Raw genomic sequence first — 19,376 nt, forward strand, 5'->3', positions numbered from 1 at the left:
GAAATTCCCAAGAATACACTGTCAGTAAGAGAGATGTGAGTTATTTTGCTTTAGAAAGAGTAATTGCATCTTATTTGAAATTTCTCTTTGCGAACTGAGAAAATATTTTGTATGAACATGCCAGTGGTGGGTCAAATGTTAAAACTGCACAGCTTTTCTTAGAAGTGCATTCCTACACAGAGAGAACAGATCTGAATACTTTGGATTTTTTTCCTTTTGTCAAGGCAGAAGTGGAGTACATTTTCTTTACAGCAGTTGAGACACCCTGCTATGCTCTCAAACACCTTAACATTAATGCACATCTTCATGTTAACAAATAATAAGGTAGTTGCGTAATTATATGCTCTTTGAAAAAAAAAAAAAAAAAAGTGATCCTAATTCAGACTATCACAATAGCTCTCTGAATGAGAGCGGTAAGCCTAAAATTTAATGACAACTACTGCCTTCTATTAGAAATAGCAAATAGTAATCACTTTCCAGTATACTTACCAAAATGCATGGGTTCATTCAAAACTAATAATCATTTCAAATTCAATTAGTCTAATACTCTTGCATAATCTTTTTGTAAAAAGCAAGCTCCAAATATGTAGGAAGAGAAATTATGAATTTGGTTTTCAAAAATAACTAAATTAAACCATAACTGAGAATAAAAGATATATTTAATGCATTCTTAGGAATACAAATATATATTTCACATTGTCATCCGTTAGGAATGCATGACAATTCCTAATGCATGACAATGTGAAATATATATTTGTACTGGGTCTGCTTGGAATAGAGTTAACTTTCCCTGCAACAGCCCATACAGTGCTGTGTTCTGCAGCACCAGTTCTGGGAGGGAGCTTCTACCATTCTATACAGTTTAACTAGTCTTAACAGCTGTTATAACAATTTAGAGTAAAGTATGTGCTGGAATTGAGGACAACCACATCAAAGCAGCCTAGAGAATCATTCCAGTTTTTTACACACTGAGTATAAACTATTTGATTTAAAATGAACAATAGCAAAACAAGAGACTGAAAAATTGTAAGTGTCCTAAACATAAATGTTAGAAAACTCATGTATTTTCAGAAACTCTCTGAATGTTTAACTGAACTTCCATATACTGGAAAAATTGTCTCAAAATGAAATTGCTACTTTTTTTTTCACCAATGAGTATCTCAAATCCTAACTTTTAATTTAGATAAAAAGGAATGTTTCATTAGATCTCATTTCAGTTTTTTGTTCTGTTGAGAAAAAAAAAAGTTGAGAAAAATAGTTTCCTTAAACTATTAATATTCTGTCAATTTCACTTCCAAAATGATAAAATAAATAAATAAAATAAAATAAAATCAATCATCTTTCTTGAAATTATGAAATGTCAGAATCAGGCCTTGACACCAGACAGAAAAAGACTGAAAGGTATCTATGCAATTTTTCACAGTATTTAATGAAAATGTCCTGTTAAGATTTTCTCAAATAAAAGACCTGGAATAACTGAAATATCACAATGACTGAGTGGAAGATTATGGAAAGTTAGCACTTCAAGAAGAATTCCTAGACATTTCTTGTGGATAACCCTGGACTATCAATTTTAAATATATTCTTGTTCATTGTTTTTCCTAGAAACAGAAATTATTTTGTTATACAATTAGGTGTGTTGAAGGAGAATAGTTTTGTTGTTGTTTTAAATCAGTAGGTATAATAGTCATGTAAAGCAACAAAATGTTTAAGAAATGATTCTATACTACTACTATCCAAATCAACCAATATGTTTTTAGTAATTTTACAAATCAGGTGCTATTTGTTTTACAGAATAACAAATAAATAAATAAATAAAAATCAAGAGTCTGGTTTTAGTTTTAGGACTGTACTCATTTGTACAGTTTATAAATTAAAATGTCATGAACTAAACCTGAAGCTATATTCTAAGGGGATATAAAATATAACCACTGTAAATCTAATTAACAAATTGTTGTTAATTAAGATTTCCAAATCTATTTTTCCCAGCATATGGGGGGGATAATTTTACATAACTGAATACATCAGTCTAATTTGTGGAATATAAATGACAATCTAAAAAAAGAATGTACTCTCAATCTGCTTCTCCACATGAGAAATTGTTAAACTAGCATTGCAATTTTTTGTTTTGTAAATAGATAATATGAGAATTTCCACTTATAAAGTAATCTTGTTATATCATTTCAGTATAGACAAAGCCTTTTTCAAAAAAAAAAAAAAAAAAAGGTTATTGTTTGAAGCTCATGACTGAATACATAAAATGCATTCAAATATAATAAAATGCACATTTAGCTATTCAGATGGTTCATATTGTCAATATGTCATTGGTGTTACTAATTATTATTGTAATTTATTGTTTTAATTTTTTTTTAGTTGACAGTTAGCTCAAAAGATTTCAGTTTAACAGACTGAGAAATAAATGGCAATTCAGTAGTAGTCTAATTCAGGTAATTAACTATGTAGGTGGCAGTATGAATTAACAAATTATAAAAGACTATTCAGTAAAGCTAAAATTCAGAGTATAAAATTCTACTATGCACTGACATAATAAGGAATATATTTTATACGCATCAGTTATAGAAATTGAGTTTTGTTTTCAAAACAATATAGTCTAATATGCCATATTTTCTTATAAAATTTGAAATAATGTAGTTTACTGGGTTTGTGTTTTGGTTAGTTTTTTTATTTTAATTAAAAAATGAGAAAATAAGGCTCTACTGACAAGGGCTAGCCAATTGCTTGTTATCAAATGCATCTACCTATTTTGCATATCTCTCATAATGAGATATGTAAACCAGTTAGGAACTTAAGATTTTCCTGGAAAGCATCAATGTTATTTATGGTTTTGTGTACCTCTCCTTCTTTGTGAACTGATAATATATTTAAACCAATACAACACACAAGGATTTTTGATATTCACATCTCTTCAGAGGAGTGTGATGTTGGTGCCATAAAAATACCAGGCCAGAAAAACACAGAATGCATCAGTTACTGCATTTTTTTTTTTTTCCAAATGAAGTGAGTCTGATCTTGAAAGAGTTTGTATACTGCTATTTCTTCTCCTTGTATTATGCAATGCAGTTACACTGAGATCAGGAATTGCAGACGCCAGCCTAGAAAAAATATTCTTGCTACTTCAAAGTCAATAAGCAAATAGAAATTAGCTACAAATAGAACATAGCATATATACAACTAAAATAAAGACAAAAAGTGTTATGGCTACCCAGGGTGTTGTATCTCAGATCAGGATGAAAATGTGGACATTTGTACACTCATTTTCATAAGTGAAATACTGACAATATCCCTACCGTATTATAAAATGAGACTACATATATAGCTCTCCATGCAGAAACTCCTCCAGAGAGAACTGTGACCAACAGGTGTAAACCAGCTCTTTCCCCAGCTCTGTGCTGAAAAGACACCATTCACCTTCTGACATCCTGTAATTCCCTGAAGGTTCCACCAATCCTTACCATCACAACAGCCCTTTCCAATCTGTCTTAAAATATACATTTTTTAATATGGTTAAAAATTAATATGGTTAATATGGTTAGAATGGATAGATCAGCAAACAAGGAGCTGAACAAGTCTACAGTGCCTTTCATATCAACATTCCACTCTTGGAATATATTTTGAAATTATTTTACAGATGCAGTTAGAATATGAATATACATCATATATATCAATATGTGCAACAGTAACAACTGTCTGCCCTCTCCCCCTTTTTTAGCTTTAAAAAAGCTTGATATATTAAGAAAGGCAAAAGTCACAAAAGTTATCCTTCCACATTTTCCTTCCCTTGTTTTTTACCAAATTAAAATTTTAGTGTGTAGCTTACCATATTGTAGGTGGTTCAGAACCTTCTACTTCCAAATAATCATATTTTTCTTCCATTTGGAAATCTGTAAATATGAGTGAGATAGTATCCCCAGGCTCTGCCACAATTGTCCATGTGCAATCTGCATTATTATGATACTCATTAGGAAAGTTGGGGCTTGATATGATACCACTGGATCCTCTCATAGTTCCTCCACAAGCGTCCTCAGCTGTGAAAAACAAAACAAAACAAAACAAAACAAAACAAAACTTAAATGTCATTAAAATCACCCTTCTCGTTGAAAAAATAATGTTGATATCTTTTAGGTGACCAATTATTTCATTTTTTTAACAAGTTGTACTTGAAATACTTGAAACTTCAGTGTTAATGAGTAATTCCTTTAGTTTTTAATTACTTCAAATTATTTTAGTCAGCACATATTTTTATAACCTACTTTTTATTATTTTTATTAGCATTGTTCCACTCATTTTACAATATCATGCAAAAATTTAATGAGTTCTTTTGCTCTAACCAAAAATGTTGTCACAAAATAAATTGAGTTTAACCCGTATTACACACAGTCTACACATGATGTGCAGCAGCCACATCATACTGAAAGAAGCATGAGAATCCTATCCAATTTACGCTACTTGTATTATTGTAATTGTATTTTTGTGACTCGTTAGAGATGATTAAGTACTTTTCTTCAATAATCTTTTCAAACTCTCAAACAGCTGATCAGTTTTCAAAAGAAAGCCATTCCTGGAAGATTTCCCAAATGTCAGACGCAAGACAATTTCACAATTTCACCATAAAAATGTTTACATCAGAGTAATTTCTTTTCTTTTTTTTTCTCTCTCTTTTTTTTTTTTTTTAATTCATAATTTCTTTCAAATGCAACCACTGAAATACTTTTTTTGTTTGTTTGTTTGTTTTTCTTTTCAAAATAAGTTTCCAAGCTTCCATTTTCTTATGTACAATCTTATGTTGGAAAAACTTCATTCTTTACTAAGGTAAGAGAAAATGACTGAATTGTTGTGTATTTTCTAGTTTACAGGTATAATATGCCTAATAATTCAAAAATTGTTTTTGAGGATATCATATCAAAAATATTTCTGTGGGTTAATAAAATTGATCCTGAATGTGGTGTTTTTAGATAACTTATATGGAAAAACCTTTTTACTGGATGGAAATACCATATCCCACTTTTTATCTCACTTATTCTGTTTATTAGCCAAATGTCTGAGACATACATGTACCTGAAAAGCAATTATTGCTTTGCTTAATTAGAACATTAACACAAATAAAATGTGCCCTGAAACCTGAAATAAACAGCCAATATTGCTGAAAAATTAACAAGGATTTTTTTTTCTTTTTTTTTCTTTTTCTTTTTTTTTTTTTTCAAGGAGTATAGCATCACAGAACAAAAGCTATAAAGAATTCTGACTGATCGATCCTAAGGAAGAAAAATTTAAATAAATGTAACAGACCTCTTAATTATAGTAATTTTTAGGAGTTTAAAAAAGGAGGCTTTGTCCCTTAAAAGTTTTGTTAGATTATTATGTATACGCATAGACCACCTAAAGTAAAAACACTTCTTGGGTTTAATCTTATTACTTAACCAGTGCATTTAGAATGCAATAAGTAAACAAAACTGAGGAGCCTCAACACATTACATGATCAGTTTTCTTACTGTGAAAGGAATAAAACTAAAACAGTATATGAAAGGTAATAATGAAGTTTGGGTTTTATGCATTGAGGAGCATCAGGAGAATAATTTTTAATTATTAGTTCTCAAAAGGAAAATTTCCATTAAAACAATGTGGAAAATACTTTTTAAATTACTTTGAAGGACCTTTATAGTTACATTTAATATTTATTTACATGTTTTATCATCTGCTGTTTTGAAAATGTTCTTAAAGATAAATTTTTTTAGCTAAATGAATTAAGCTTATGTAATCTGGGAAGACAAATAGTAATATGTGGAATAATTTTTCAATACATATAACAAGTTCAAAGCAGGAGATTAGGAGTATCATGCAACACTAGAGATTCTGGAATAGCTTTCCCTCAGACTCAAAAACAGAAGTACTTTTGAAAAATGTTGAACTACAGAACTCATTATTTTTGCTTTTCACAAATGAGTTATGGAGAAACCTAGCCTAGTTCCCAGTAATATAAAAGCTGTTCATTAAAAACATTGCTCTACTATATTAATAGTTAAGAGAATAAATAGAGAGCGTGTTTAAAAATAGAGGCTGTCAAAGATCAAGTCTGCTATTTCTGAGCTCAGAAATCTCTGCTTAGGGATTTTTGCCAAAATGTAATTTTGTCACCATCAACAAAATGGCCTTGAGAAAACATCACATATTTTGGTCTGACTCGTGTAGCAAAGTGATTAAAGTAATACTAATATTTAAATGTTCTTAATGTAACCAAAAGCATACCATATATGTTCTTAGCCTTTGTAATGCAAGTATTAGCCCAATAACCAACAGAATTATTTTGCTGGGTTCATTTATCACTTCATCTATAGTATAATTTATATATTTTTCAGTTGGTTGGTTGTTTAGTTGGTTAGTTGGTTGTTTTTTGTTTGTTTTTGTTTTATTTTGTTTTGTTTTGGTACTAGTCTTGTAGTCAGATCCTCAAAGGCTAAGGGAAAGCCTGTCTGGGAAAGGGCTAAATAACATCAATGTTTATTAAACATCATGAAAATGTTTGGTACCTTAGACTGTGAAGTCACTGGAAAAGATAACAGGCCTTCAAGAAGGCTGAGAAACACTGAACAGGAGTTGACTTCAACAGGAGTTTACTTCAGAGTGCATAAAACACTTACAAATAAAATTAATTTAATAACTGTTTCTATAGAGTCTTCTTTTAGCAGCTGTATCTCTATACTCAATATTCTATATTTCTATCACATTCAAACAGCAGAATTGTTTAGATGTCAGCTCTGACATAACAAATAAAAGAATAACTAGTAAGAGAGAAAATATTTATGAAGACTAACTTGTATCACTAGGTGACAAGTTTAATGACAATATATGAACAAGGGAGAAAGAGGAGAAAGATAAACTTTGCAGTAATTTCTGTACTCAGAATCCATATTTCTCTATTTCTTTACCTTGCCACAGCTTTCTGAATTACCTCTGTCAAACTACTGAGATGCAAATCCTCAAATATACTTAAGTATCTACCATTACAATCACTGCAATCAAAATGTAGTACCTAAACAGCAGCTAAGCAACTAAAGGCCTTGAAAGAACTGCATACTATTTCTTTTAATTTCCAGTTACCAAACATGGAGGAGAATAGGAATGATACAAAGGCATGATGACAAGACAATACTTGGGTAAGACTTGGTACAGTCCGAAATTATGCAGTTCCAAATACATAGCAAATATGGATGGCATTTAAAGAAAAAATACTCTTTTAAAATACCTACTCCCTATTTTCAAAAGGCAAATTAAATTTATTTTATCACATATTCAGAAAATTTATCTAGCCGTCAAACTTGCAAATTTGATACAAAGGCATAAATGCAAAAAGTATGCACACTGCCAAGATGTCACTTTTGCAAACAGACTTCTCTGATCTTAACCATATGCTGCAAGGGGATGATTTTTCAAAGTGATATGCAAGTGGGGACTTGGCTTAGAAAAGCTTTTTGAGGTATTAAGAATTCAGATGAAGATCTCTATTTGAATATGCATGAAGGTTCATAAGGAGAGGGAGTATCTCTGCTATGTGAGTGATGATTATGAGAGTATAAAGGTTTAGAAGGGTTTTCTTCAGCTTTTTCTGGGCATACACAAGTTTCTAATTTTATATAAAAATACATGCTATTTTTTATTTTCTTATTAAATGCCATGAAAAGGAAGAAAGATTTGTGTAATTTCTGGTAAAAAATAATTTTGTAAAATTTTGTTTTCTAAACACATGAACATCTTCCTTGTTTGTTGTTCATTATTCATTTTTTCATATTGAATTTTGAAAATATTTTTCTCTAGTTAGTCCTCTCTTATTTAAACTTTATTTTCTGCTTATTCATCTAGGTTTTGGTGCTATTAACAATAAAATTACATGAACATTGAACTGTAATTTTCAAGAAGACAGATTATCAAAGACAGGCAATGCTATGAGTGATTTATAGACCATGCAAATTCACTGATTTCAGTGACAGTTCAATGAGATTGCATTATTAATCAAATTTTAATTTGGCACACAATGCATCCTGTCATCTGATCTATCTAGATATTTATAGTGCATTGAGCAGTTGAACTTAAGTGTATAACTCAACTTCATGGAGTAATTGACATCTGTTATTTAGTCTTAAGAATAATGTAAGAAACAGTGTATCAGCTTGCCTAGTTAAAACAATGATTTTATAGCAGCTAATAAAAGTTATGAGCAAGCAGAGACACTTTAGAAGGAATCCATCAAGAAAAGCTGAGATGACCTGTAGCAATTATTCTGTACTATGATCTTAGCCACACACACTCTATGGATTCATGGGACACTACTCACTTAGTGTAGTTCAGGTACAACTCCAGACGTAATGTGGTCTGCTCATCTAAATTTTAGGAAGGCTTATGTCAGGCAAATTGGATGAGCAGCCTAAAGCAGTCAGCATTCTACTGTCCCCTTTTAATCATGTAATTAGTTCTTTTAAATATACACATTAATAACTACCTTGTCAAAGGTCACAAAATATCTTTAAATTAAAAGCAATCAATTCTTTGAGAAACTCCAATGATTTTGCAAATAATTAGTATAGGCGAACAGGTAACACTAACTATGTATCTTATCAATATGTATAAATACCTTAAAGGAGGCTGCAAAGACAATGGAGCCAGGCTCTTTTCAGTGGACCCCAGTGCCAAGGCAAGAGGTAATGGGAACAAACTAGAACACAAGAAGTTCTGGAAGCATTTCTCCACAGTACATGATGGTACATGATGGAGGACTGAAATGGATTGCCCAGAGACATTGTGGTCTCCCTCCTTGGAGACCTACAAAAGCCACATGGACACAGTCCTGGGCAACTTGTTCTAGGTGTTTCTTGTTAAGCAGGGGGTCTCTAGGCCCTCTCTAGATGAGAATGTCTCTAGAAGTCCTTTCCAACCTTAACCATTCTGTGATTCAGTGTTTTCAAATATTTATTTATTTATTTTTTCTTTTGTAAGGTCAACTAAGATTAACATGTCAAATTCTACTGTAATATTAAAACTCACCACAGCTACTGTTTACTGTTTTATTAGCATAAAATATTTCTGATCTTTTAAAGGAAAATTATCAGAATGAAGAACTTATGTAACCTGCTATGTGAAAAACTTAGTCAGTTTTAAAGTCTGCTGTATAGTTATCTGTGAAATTTGAAAATAAATTCAATAATAAATGACATAGATCAACACAAAAATATTTGTAAGGAGCTCCATAGGCAATGTCATTTTCTAGCAGATTTCTCTCTGTTAAAGAATACTACTTTGCACACACTAGCTTTCCCTGTAAATTATCTTCAGAATAGCCTGATGGTGTTCAGAAATGTAAATGAAATAATTACTAAACATTCTTCAAGTGAAAATCTTTAAGGATAGTTTTGATGATTTGTCATTAATGACTCACATAAAATTGATCCTTCTTTTGAAGAAAGGGACATAAAATATCTCTTAAGGACAATGAAGATTTGTTTGCTTTGGCTTAGTGCTGTGACTTGTAAAACTCACAGGGATTTTAGATCCCAAATAAACCCAGGAATAAAATAAAATGACATGATTCACATCCTCAAATCCTTCATTTTGCACTTCTATGTTCAGTATAACTGTACAATTTATACAGATTTGACAGCCAGCAAAAAAAAATCAAATAATAGCTTCTGCAGCTAAAAAGGTGAGGAGCTTAAACTGTGCTCTTGCAGAAGTTAAATGGAATAAATTACCTCCTAACTTGCCTCTTCTGAGACAGAATCACAAAAATGAGTGATGCTATTGAGAAAACACTACCAACACCAACACAATTGTTTGAGCAGCCTCTGTTCAGACACAAGTGGAAAAGGACAACAGCTGCCTTGGGTGGGTGACAACACTGGAGACCCATAAAGGGGAACAGTTGATACAATGAAAAGTATAATAATCTACACCCCTTTGCGTGGCCCCTGGAAGAACCCATGCTGGAGCAAAGGAGAAGCATGGGAAACAAGGATCAGGAAAAAATGGAAACCAGCAGATGCTAACCCCCATCCTCCTCGCCAGTGGTTCTGAGTGTGAGATGGGTCAGTACTCAGCAGCACTCAGCAAGGCAAGAGTGGGGACTGTAAAGGGGCAGGAGGAGTCTGGAGTGAAGTTGAAGCAGGTAAAGGGGGATGAAAGGTGTTATCTGTAAGGAATTTAATGCAATAAGTTTTGTTTCCTTTTGTTTTGCAACACCTGAATAAATAATTAAAGAATTATGTTAACAGTTAATAGATTGCATTTCAGTGAGATTATCAGAAACAGGGGTGTTGGCCTACAGCTGTATATCCTCTTGTGAGTGTTCTTCATCTGAGTAACACTGTGCTGAAGAGTTTCCAATTGGAAAAGCATACATTTTCTAGTAACACGGCAGAATGATCACAGATGATTATGCTAATGTGTAAAATAGGAATGTGACCATTACCTAAAAATGTAAAGCAGTACTTGTTTTATTTATCTGATGGCAATGTACTGTACAAAACACATTAATTTCTGTTCTGATAAAATGAGGTGGGGAGGAAGGCTGTTTGACTCATCCTGGTTTCAGCACCTAGTGCCATTAACATCAGCTGAGGGGAGGAAGAGATGGCTCTCCCCTTGGCACCCACTGGCCAAGTGGTACCCTCTTGGATGAGGAGTGCAGTGGGCAGGATGTGAAAGACCCATCTAGAAAGTAGCCTTCATGAAAGCAGATGAAGATAGTGATCTAGGAATGAGCAGCACACATCCACACCACAGCATGGAAAATAGAAACTTTCCTGTGTTCTGAGATGTTTGCTGCAATCTAAGGAAATGCAGAACATTGCTGAAGTCAGAGCAAGATGAAGGGAAGGTTGAGTTTCATAGTCATCCTGGAAGGGAGAGGTCTGTCCTCCAATCCTCCTCTTATGGTTCGGCTAGTTTCTGTGTAGCACAATGTAACAATTCCTGCTCTGGGCACCCCTCCCAAAAAGATATTGATAAACTAAAGTGAATTCAGCAAAGAATCACCAGGACTGTCAGGACTGGAGCACAGATGAGGCTCAGGAAATAGGTCTGGTACAGTCCAGAGAAGAGGCAGCTTCAGGGGATGATAACACCAGCTCCCAGTGTCTACAGGGAAACAACAGAGGTGCTCTCTTTTCAGTGGTGCACAGAGACCAAGAAACAATGGGAGTAAACTGAAGAGGGATTCACACCAGGTAAATGTAAAAACTTGTTATGATAAGAACAAGAAAGAAGTTTAACAGAAAAGTCTGTCCATACAATTTCTGAAATTCAAATGTTGACCAAGCTCATAATACTTCTACTTTAAAAGACTGATTCAAAATGTATTATTGATTCATCTTCACCTAAAGTTCCTTCTTGCCATCTCAAAACTATACTTCCAAAAAGAAACATATTTATATAAATATTTAAATATTCCAACTTCTGAATTCTATTTTGCAAATATTACCAAGTTGGCTACATTAGGAAAAAAATGAATAAGTGATTTTTGATAAAACCTAACAAAATATAGATATTTTGTGAATGTTTTAATTAAATAGTAACATAAAATCAAAATTGGAATTTCAATAGAGTAGTGGACTTCTATATTTCTCTTGATTTGTATCATAAACATCACTAAAATATATTTTATTATTGGGTATATCAAGTTGCTAACACTATGGTTTTAAATTAATTTATTAATAGTACTTAATTAGAATTTTGAAAAATTTATAGTTACATAAAAAAATCAATTCAAAATTAAGTTGACAGGTGCCTCTTAGAAAATAATCTAATTTCTCAAAAATCTCTGGATATATAATAGAATTATTTGACAAAACTGTATGATGGACACATTTTAACCTTGAATAAGTTGTCACCTGACAAACAACTCTTAAATGTCAAGAGCTGTTTTTATACAACTTCCCTCAAAAAGGGAGCAAATCTTAAAGCATCAATAGCACATACATGAGAGGATTTGTCCACAGAAAGTATCTCCTTTTCTGTAGTGGCTTACTGGAGAAACCTAGTACAACTATGTTCACACCTGCATACATTTTGGTGAACTAAGTCCAAGACTCTGAAAAGATGGTAGAATGGTAGAATGTGTCTTCTTTTTGTACATGATAACTTGCTTGTCCTAAGACATTTAAGAATAACGTCTTATATACCCACAATTTGGATGTGTCAAGACCTGAGTAGTAGGTACAGTATCTTAGTATCTTTCCCTCCCCTCCCTTCCTTTTTTTTTTTTTTTTTTTTTTTTTAATCTAATCTACAACCAAATAGTTAAGATGGGACCAAACCCTTACTTAATTCCTTGACACTGAAATTTGTGAGTTGGAAGATTTATTTGCAGACTTATTTCTTTGTAGACATAGCATGCTCAAGCCATTGAATAACAATTCCAAGCACATTACTATTCTTTCTTTTACTGAAACACGAAGATCCAGACTGTGGTGGTGACAGACTCAACACACAGACTAATAATGTTTAGACTATTAGGATTTATATCAAGCTAACAGAAAATTCTTGGCTTTAGTTAGATGTAAGGTGTGCTTCCTCTTTACCTGTAAACAATATTTCAAGTTTCCAAAATGTTTATACCTTTAAGATACTACAGTAAATGATGTTTATTATACTTACAATAGTATAAACTTTTAAAGATCTCATTCATAAGAATTATGCTATTTGAGGAGCTGAATCAAATAGAAAATATGTTTATATGTATAGTAAAGAAAATATATATTTAAAGTTTCAAAAATTTTGCGTTGGTTGGGTGGAACATCTGATCTTTGACTACATAGAAGAAGGCTATGGAAAAGATAGGGTTAAACTTTTTCCATGGTGCACAGGAAAAGGACAAGAGACATATTGAAAGGATATTCTATTTAGATATGAGGAAAAAAATATCACTGCTACAGAGGCTAACTGGGTTACCCTTAGAGACATGTGGAACTTTCATCCTTGGAGATTTTCAAAACTGAACTGCACAAAGCCCCAACCAAACATTTCTGTCTTTAGTTTTGAGAGGTGTGTTGGATTTGGTAACATCCAGGGTCCCAAAAGAAGTTGTCCTATAATTTTTATGATAGCTTACATATAGGAAAGAACAACAAAATCAAAAAAATAAGCAAACAAAAAATAAATGTGAGTTGTCTGAATTATCCTATTATTATTATTACTGTTATTATTGTTATTATTATTTATCTCCCTGCATATATACTGCACTGTTTAGTGCAGGAAGGAAAAAAAATACTTCCATTTGTTTTATTTCAGCTCTCTGGACCCAGCATTTAAAGTTTTTGTTTGTTTTCTCAGAACAAGTGCATTGACTTTAAATTTCACACCATCTAATGGAGAAGGTATTGCAATGTAAACATATTAAATAATTTTTATCTTTACTATAAACATTGTGGAATGAGACCACTTGAATCTCTTTTTAAATACAGCACCATACAATCAACCCTTATTAATTTCTTCTATTAGTAACTTAGCATTCAATATGCTTACTGGGAAAAGAATCTATAATACTTTTCATTGTCTAGTCCTTTGACCCTTCTAACCTCATGACAAACAAATTATAAGAAACATGCAACTTGAAATAATGTACTTTATAAACTGAAGAAAAATGCAAGTATAGATCTAAAATAGTTACAGGTCTATAAACACCTAAACAACAGGGTGTATCCTTGTTGGGCACCATACAATGCAGGAAACATGATTTTTGTTGCGCATTTGTGTTCTCTTTACTTCTAAAACTTTTTAGGTACCTAAAAAAACCTGCCTTTTATCCCAGCTTAAAATGGCTAAGGATGACAAAATGTTTTCAAGATTTCAGAGTCAAGATTTCTGTACTTGCTTAATTATGCACAGACCTTAAAATTCAGCACTCCTGAATGTGATCTGTGACTAGTGCTTCACCAAAAGAGAGGAGCAGGACTTAACCTCTTCAGAAGATATTTTCTCAGCCAACTTATGATGACTGATCTGACAGCTCTTTTATCTTGTTTGCCAAAATTTATCAAACTTAATTTAAGTCTGCTTGCATTTGAAAAGTTCACAGACACATTCAAATTTGGAAAACTAAAATCAGAACATGAAGAGAAAGATTTTTACACCACAGAAGTATTTAGAAATAAAAGTTTCAATAATTTGCTTGAGGGATGTATGAAGAAGTTTTTGAAGTAGAAGTTAATTACATCTCCTTCCTGTTGTCTAAATGCCTCTGCTACTTATGTTGCGTCCTGCCTCCAGATGGTTTCTTGTTTTCTTGTTACACTCAAAGTATTCCCAGGGACAAAAAGGAATATTATATATATATGCAGACACTTTTTTTTTTTTTTGTCTTATTAATGATTTAATGAGAAAATAGTCCAAATTACCTAATGAATGCAGAGAAACTTTGTTAAAAAACTGTTAAAGATGTTGTACATTACTGTTTTATTACTATAGTGCCTGTACAGTGATGTTTGCAGCATGGCAAACAAACAGGAATAAGTACAGGTCTGCATGCCCTTATAGAGCTATGTGATCTCAAGGGGGTCACAGAATTGTTGTGAGTAGCTCACACAACTGGAGAAACTGAAATGGAATACTGGATATACTTTTATGAAGGACAGACCAGGACAGACCTGAATTTGTTATGACGGAACAGCAGTTACTACTCCACAACATGGAACACTGCCTAGCAAACAGACAATGAGACAAATGAAAGCTAGAGGCTAGATTAGAGGCTAGACCAATGCGGGTGATGAGGTGATAGGTGGGAACTGTAGTTGATTACCATATAAGAAGGTAGAAGTAGATACAGAAGTGCAGAAGGCAATTGTCTGCCTTCTTAACACAACTGTAAGTAGCTCATATTTACAGGCTGTGGTCCGCTTGGGGTCTTGAACTGCCCTGAGATCTCCTGGAGGGAGGATTCATAGCAAATCACAAGCAATCCACAAATTTTCTACAGTGCCTTGATGAAAAATTCCAAACACAGATGTGTAATGCCTTCTACAGCTTTATCAGCAGAAAAAGGAGACAAGAGCATTCTGTTAATGGTGCAGGGGACTTTGTGAAAAATGGACATGGAAAAGGCCAAAGTACTCCAAAGTATTTTTTTGTTTTTTTCCCCTTGGTGAGACTTGCCTTCAGGAATCCCAGACCAGAGACAAAACCCAAAGCAAGCAAGAATTAATTTTAATGGTAAAGGGTTAGGCGATTAGGCTAGGAAACACGTAAATAAACTGGACATACATAATTTATCAGGATCTGATGGAATCCACCCACAAGCCAGTAAGTGTCACCGTAAGCCACTGTCAACTATACTTGAAATGTGGAGGTGACTGGAGGAAGTTCCTGAGGACTGGAAAAAAATAAATGTATCTCCTATCTTCAAGAAAGGCAAGAAGGGGGATATGGAATGCTACAAGCTGGTCAGCCTCACCTTGATCACTGGAAAGGCAATAGCACCAAACCTTTTGGAGACCATTTTGATATGCATGAAGCACAAAAAAAATGTGACTGGAAGTAGTCTGCCTTGATTTGTTAAGGAGAAATGCTGAGACAATTAGCCATCTACAAATATATTACTGGCTTGGTGGATGTGGGTAGAGCCATGGATATTATCTTCTCTTCAGCATGGCTTTCAACAATGTCTTTCATAACATCTTCATAAACAAACTGGTAAAATATGAACTAGATAAAGTGACAGCAAAGTGTATTAAAAAATGGCTGAACTCCCAGGCTCAAAGTGTGGTGAAGTGTATGAAGTGGTATAATGTTCAGTTGGAGGCCAGTTACCTTGCATCTAGAGTAATGCATCCATTTTTGGGCTCCCTGATAAAAGAGACATATGAACATACTGGAAAGACTCCAGTGAAAGGCCACAAAGATGATTAAGGGACATAGCAGGAGAATTGAGAGAGATGGGGCTGGTCATCCAGGAGAAGAGATGGTTCAAAGGGATCTTATCAAAGTATGTGGATAAATATTTGATGGTGGAGTGAGTAAAGATGGAGCTAGACTATTCTCAGTCATATTAAGTGAAAGGACAAGAGGAAATTGGGCACAAGTTGAAATACAAGAAATTCAGTTTAAAGAGTTTTTATTTGGTTGGTTATTTTTCATTTTCTTTGTATGTTTGAACACATGAACAGGTTGTACAGGGACACTGTGGAATCTCTGTCCTTTCAGATACTCAAAATCCTACTGGAAATGGTCCTGAGCACCCTGCTGTAGGTAGTCCTGCTTTAAGCAAGGGGTTGGACAAGTTTTTACACAGAGATGCTTTCAGTAATTCTGGTTCTGTGATTCCATGACATGGAAGTACCATGCCCTAAACTTGATCAAGAGCTTAGTACAGTGCAAACAGACTGTATCAAACCATGGCAACAGGATAACATGAACAAGAATTGAATGTAACAAGCCTTGGTACTGGCCACAGATCAACAGCTGTCAGAAGAACAGTATCAGAAACTTGTGGAAAAATATATACTGTTATTGTGGACTGATCTGATTGGCTACAAAGAACCTCCAATGCAGAGATCTGATAGGAACGTTTGAACAGAGGCATACAAAATCATAGAAAAGCAAAGTGCCCTCAGTGGAACTAGTATGTGTTGAAGTCAAGTTGCTCTACCAACACTGAGAGTGACTGGAGTGAGCATTACCTTCCTTAGGCTGTACTGACATCTGCACTGGAGCAGTAATTACAATGTCTGTCAGTGTGCACAAGATAAGAGCTTTCCCCTGACACATCATATTCCTCCCTTCTACTTTAAAAAAAAAAAAATATATATATATATATATATATATATATATATATATATATATATATATATTTCCAAGTTGCAGTTTGGTATTTCTTGCAAACCTACATGCCTGCCCACCCACCCCCCACTTCCACCCCTGCCTACAATCATCATACCATCTCTTTATATTAAAATCTGTGCATTTTGTCCACTGTAATCAAAAATGTTATACGTATGTTCTCATATATAAGCCACTTAAGGTTATCCTAAAGATCCACTTAAGGTTATCCTAAAGATCCATTCTTTTAGAGCCATTAGGGCCACTGATATATATCGTTCTTATTTCATACATCATTTACTCAACAGGTAGTAATGCCATATTCAGATCCATTGTATGGTTCTGAGTTTTGGATTCACCATATGAATCCAAAGCATAAAAGATCTGTGCCCAAAATCATTACAGAATTTTTGCTGGAAAATTACAGTGCATGCATAATAGTCAATCTAAAATCCCAGCTTGGTGTCCATTTTGCTGTTTAACTTCAAATTTAAGAAGTACTTGAATTGTGGTCCAGGAATTTATCTTTTATTTTCACTTGCTTCTTATCAGTTACTAAAAGTTACAAAAATGTCTATTACCAGGATTCAAATACATGGCAAAACACGGAATAATGCTCTTGGAGAGCAGAACTGAGCTTTAAAAATTATATATAATGCTGTTTTCCATTAAGGATGCCTCAGTACTTTTATTGATATTATGGTTCATGGCACTCTATATGTATGAACTGTATGACCACATTTGATATGTGTACTTCTCAGACTGAAATAGAGGTGAGCTGAAGAGCAAGTAACTGCCTAGAGAGGACTTGGAATTAAAACTCTGAAATCCCTGATGTCAGACCTTATACTAAATGCCATTCCTGTGAGAATATGGAAAGGAATTCTGAAAATGCCTCTCTTGATTACAATATTCATCCTTTATTCCCCTACTCATCCTTGAATAGGGTATGTGCTACAAATGCTGGTAATACATGTTCTTTTAAGCATTGATGGGTAGATATATCTCAGGCTTTGTTTTGCACATATTAAATAAAAATGAGCTTGAGAGATTGCTTCCATAAAAATGTCAAATTCCAAACTTTCACTGACCTACCACAGGTGTGGTGGGTTAATCCCTGCTGTCAGGTTAGCCCCCACACAGTTGCCCACTCAGTCACTTCCCAGTGGGGTGGGGGAAAGGATTGGAAGGGAGGTAGCAAGGAAACTTCTTGGTCAAGATAAAGACAAGTTAAGAAGTGAAGGAAAAACAAAAACAAAAACAAAACAAAACAAAACAATAAAAACAAACAATGCAAAAGCAATCACACACTACCAGTAGACATATGCTCAGTCATTCTCTGAACAATAGCTACCTTGGAAAAACTTCTGCAGTTTTAATGCACTGAATGACATTATATGAAAGGGGGTATCTGTTTGGTCTCTATAGAGACAGCTGTCCCAGCTGTGTCTCCTCCCAGTCATTTGCCCACTCTTAGCCTACTTGCTGTGGGGACAGAGTGAGAAACAGAGATGGAGGCCTTGGCACTGCAAGCACTGTTCTGTTAAAATGTCAATAAGTTATCAACTCTGTTTTGATCACAAATCTGAAACAACACTGCACATACAGCTATAAAGAAAATGCAACTAAATGCATTATATTGGATAAGAAGTTTTTTATTTCCAGCTCACATTGAGTTTAGTTTGAATTGAAGGCATAAAGTACTCTATTGAAAAAATAAAATGTTTCAAAATACAAGACATTAAATGATCCCATTTTATAAAGCCTTGTGAACTGTCCTGTTTTCCATTAAGTTTAAAACCTCTTCAGAGCATTCAAAAAGCTGAACACATATTGGTAAATTCAAAAGTATAAATACATATTGTTGCTGCTAAAGTGCTCTCCTGATAAGCATAATTAAAATCAGAATTTACAATATCTGGCTATCTTATGTGATAATCCATCACTCTTTATTTGTAGCATGTTTAAAGTGAAATAAATGAAACACAAAAATACAATGGAATCATGCTATTGAAGTGTCTGAATTAAATAAATATCAAAAGGCACTGAGTATGAACATCTTACTTCAATGCCAGTAACTTCACACCAGGTAGGACATCAGTGCTGAGGCTAGGATTCTCCCCCCCAACTTGTTTTTTTGTTTTGTTTTGTTTTGTTTTGTTTTGGTTTGGTTTGGTTTGTTTTTTGTTTTGTTTTTTTTTTATCTCCCACTCCTGTAGCTAAAGCAGAGGTCTATGACTCCTATACATTAAAACTGCTTCACTGCTTCAATCAGGTAATCAGGATTTAATTAATATTAGCTTATTTTGAACTCCAATATAAGTTTCCTAAAGCAACGTAACTAGTTTAACAGTGTAACCGATAGTTCTCATGCATTTTGCAAATGCCACAGAAAGACACAATACATAAGCATTCTGTCAGCAATCTGATCACCACAGGGGCAAAGATGCTTAGAACTGCACATAGGAAGCACCCAAGAAAAACTATTGCAAGATAAGCACAAGGAACTACAAACTGATGTCCCAGCCATTACACAAGAACGACTGGCAAGGATATCACTT

The 19,376-nt window shown here is 33.7% G+C and overlaps 1 protein-coding gene across 3 annotated transcripts in view; it reads right to left on the minus strand.

The window, feature by feature from the left end:
• CSMD3 (CUB and Sushi multiple domains 3) overlaps nt 1-19,376 on the minus strand; it is a gene marked incomplete at both ends in the record, with an annotated part of 670,606 nt that overhangs the window by 467,728 nt on the left and 183,502 nt on the right. For all 3 annotated transcript variants that reach the window (XM_084281281.1, XM_084281280.1, XM_084281279.1), the window contains one exon: nt 3,839-4,046. In XM_084281281.1, the coding sequence (XP_084137407.1) occupies nt 3,839-4,046 (208 nt within the window). The remainder of the gene's footprint in view (nt 1-3,838; nt 4,047-19,376) is intronic.

This window comes from Netta rufina, assembly GCF_964035555.1.
Source record: "Netta rufina genome assembly, chromosome: 2".
NCBI classification, from domain to species: domain Eukaryota; kingdom Metazoa; phylum Chordata; class Aves; order Anseriformes; family Anatidae; genus Netta; species Netta rufina.